This window comes from Monoraphidium neglectum, assembly GCF_000611645.1.
Source record: "Monoraphidium neglectum strain SAG 48.87 unplaced genomic scaffold scaffold05617, whole genome shotgun sequence".
NCBI lineage: Eukaryota > Viridiplantae > Chlorophyta > Chlorophyceae > Sphaeropleales > Selenastraceae > Monoraphidium > Monoraphidium neglectum.
The window spans coordinates 1-2,330 of NW_014008013.1; the positions used below are offsets into that span (position 1 = coordinate 1).

The 2,330-nt window shown below is 61.3% G+C and overlaps 1 protein-coding gene across 1 annotated transcript; it reads right to left on the reverse strand.

Annotated features, from left to right (window-relative positions):
* Positions 1 to 665: 665 nt before the first annotated feature.
* MNEG_15735 (hypothetical protein) lies at positions 666 to 840 on the reverse strand (the record flags this gene model as incomplete). The annotated part of the gene is made up of 1 exon (XM_014035793.1): positions 666 to 840. A coding segment is annotated over one exon (175 nt), but the record flags the coding sequence as incomplete, so codon positions are not given.
* Between the last annotated feature and the right edge of the window lie 1,490 nt (positions 841 to 2,330).

Sequence of the window (2,330 nt, forward strand, 5' to 3'; positions counted from 1 at the left end):
GGGTGGGTTTGCGTGGGTCGCGAGTGGGGGCCGGTGTATTCAATGCGAGAGTTGAGATGATCAGGCGGCAGAGGTGGGAAGGGGGAAATGATTCGCGGTGGATTTTGGTTGGGTGTGCGGCAGCAACGGGGGCTTGGGGTCGGGGGCTGGGATTGACGGAGGGGGTGCATGGAGGGGGTGCAAGGCAGGCCATCAATGGACGGGCGAGGGTGCTAGGGGTGGGGCCGAAATGTGACGTCAGCGCAAGGCGGGCCCTTTGGGGCGGGGGTTGGTGATGGAGGCGCCGCGGCAAGAGATTGCAAGCAGGGGTGCTGTCAGGGGGGGCTGCGGCAATGGGGAGGGCCGGCGGCGAGCCCATGGGCCGGCGGGGGGCAAAGCATGCGTGTGGCTGCCCCGACCAGGTGTGGCATGGTGTGGTAGTTAACATAGAGGGAGCGAGCCGTGGCGGGGGACAGGAAGTTTCAGGGCGTCAGGACTGAGTCAGGGGCCCACCATGGACTGAGCCGTCGACACCCCGGTCTGCACTGAGAGGGGGTGCAGGGTGCAGGCGCATGTGGGGGCGGCGCGAGGGCCGTCAGTTGGAATTGGGGGGTGCGCCCCGCGGGCGCGCGGGCGGCGAGGGCGGCACCGCAGTTCGGCGGCCGCAGAAGTAAATCTTGGCTCACTTGCGATGCGCAGCAGCAGCCTGAGGATTGGGCACACGACCGCGCGCCAGAAACGGACGATCAGTCGGGAGTCTGTGCCGCCGCCGCTGTTGCACAGCGCCGCAAAGCGCTCTTCGGCATCGAGGGGCGGCCCGTGCGGCGATAAATCACGGCGTTCCTGCTCCGGATTCCCCATTTTGAGCGGCCAAGAGCTTTTGCGACACGCTCTTGTCCCAACTCGCTGGTGAGTCTTGGAACAGCGTATGGAGCGCGCAACGTTATATTCGGACAGCAAAATTCCTCCTCCGATCAGTTTCGCGCGTTGGTTCAGGCGGTGCAGGGTGATACTCGGGGGGTGACCCTGTGTCACCCATTCAATGCTGAGACAGCGGCTCCGATTTTCGCTGCCGGCAGGAAGCAGGAGCAAGGATCACCTTTCAACAACTCCAACTCAACCCCTTGGTGACACCAAGATCGGGCTCAAGCTGGTGGTTTCTGCGCTATAGCTTGAAAGGCGCCTGGCGTATGGATCGCAGCACGCTTGGGTGCGGCACGCGGACTGCGCGCCTTGCGCTGCCGTGCCGTTTGTGACCGCGATTTTATCTACAGCAAAGCGATGTTCTTGCGAGCCCCAGCCACCCAGGCTACCCAAAAGGGAGTGGGGGCCCGAGTGCTGAGCGACATCGCACTGAAAGCGCTTGTCATTGGCGCACGTCTGCAATGTAGATGCAGCCTAGGTACCTTTGCTATGGTCCGCAATCACAACAAGGTATCATGTCCCTGGTTGCGACAGAGTTTGTAAATGCCTGATACGAACAAGTGAATTGGTGCATGCATCCTGGCGGAGTCGCCAGCCGTGCAGCTGCACCGCTGTACTCATGTACTGCGCTCAGGACTCCCAGTGCGGTACAGGCTAGTGCACAGCACACAGACGTCTGATTTGGCTCTCGCGTCCGAGACAGGCTCTGCCAAGCCATATTTTGCGACAGCAAGCAACAACGATTGCAGCAAGTCACCCCGTCCCGCCAGGATCTTGATCTAGACATGCTGCTGTTGCCCAAGTTGGCTTAACAATCCCCTAAAATACTAACCATTGATACTAATGCATCTGGTGGCCGCAAGACTTGTTATGTGCAACTGCGCTTAGCACCGCTGCCGCGCGTCTGTCTCGAGTTAGACAAGCAGAGGGCCCCAACATCATGGAGGAAGCGACACAGCAACAACTTGATGTACCGGATTCAAAGCGGAGGCGGCTGGACGGCACCACTGTCAGCGGCAGCAGTGCCGCAAACACAGATGCTGCTCCTGCTGCTGCTGTTGCGACGCTGCAGGCCGGGGCAACAACAGCGACAGTGGCGGCAGAGGCGACAGCGGCGGAGCCAAGCTACGCCCAGGTAGACTGAATTCAATAGAATGCACTGGTCGGGGTGCAGAAAACACCGCTGTGTCGACGCGACGCTGACATCCGTTTGCGTTGTCCTCGGGCCCCCTCCCCCATGCACTAGCATGCCAGCTGTGACTGGGGATCACAGTTTTCAGAAGCACCATTTATTTGGGACAGCAAGAAGCGGTCACTCACCCTTAAACCCAGCCTGCGGCTATCACCTGCCTGTCCCATGCGGCTGCTTGAATCCACCTGACACACCGCACTCTGCTCGGCGTCGCGCCCCCCCCCCCCCCCCCCCC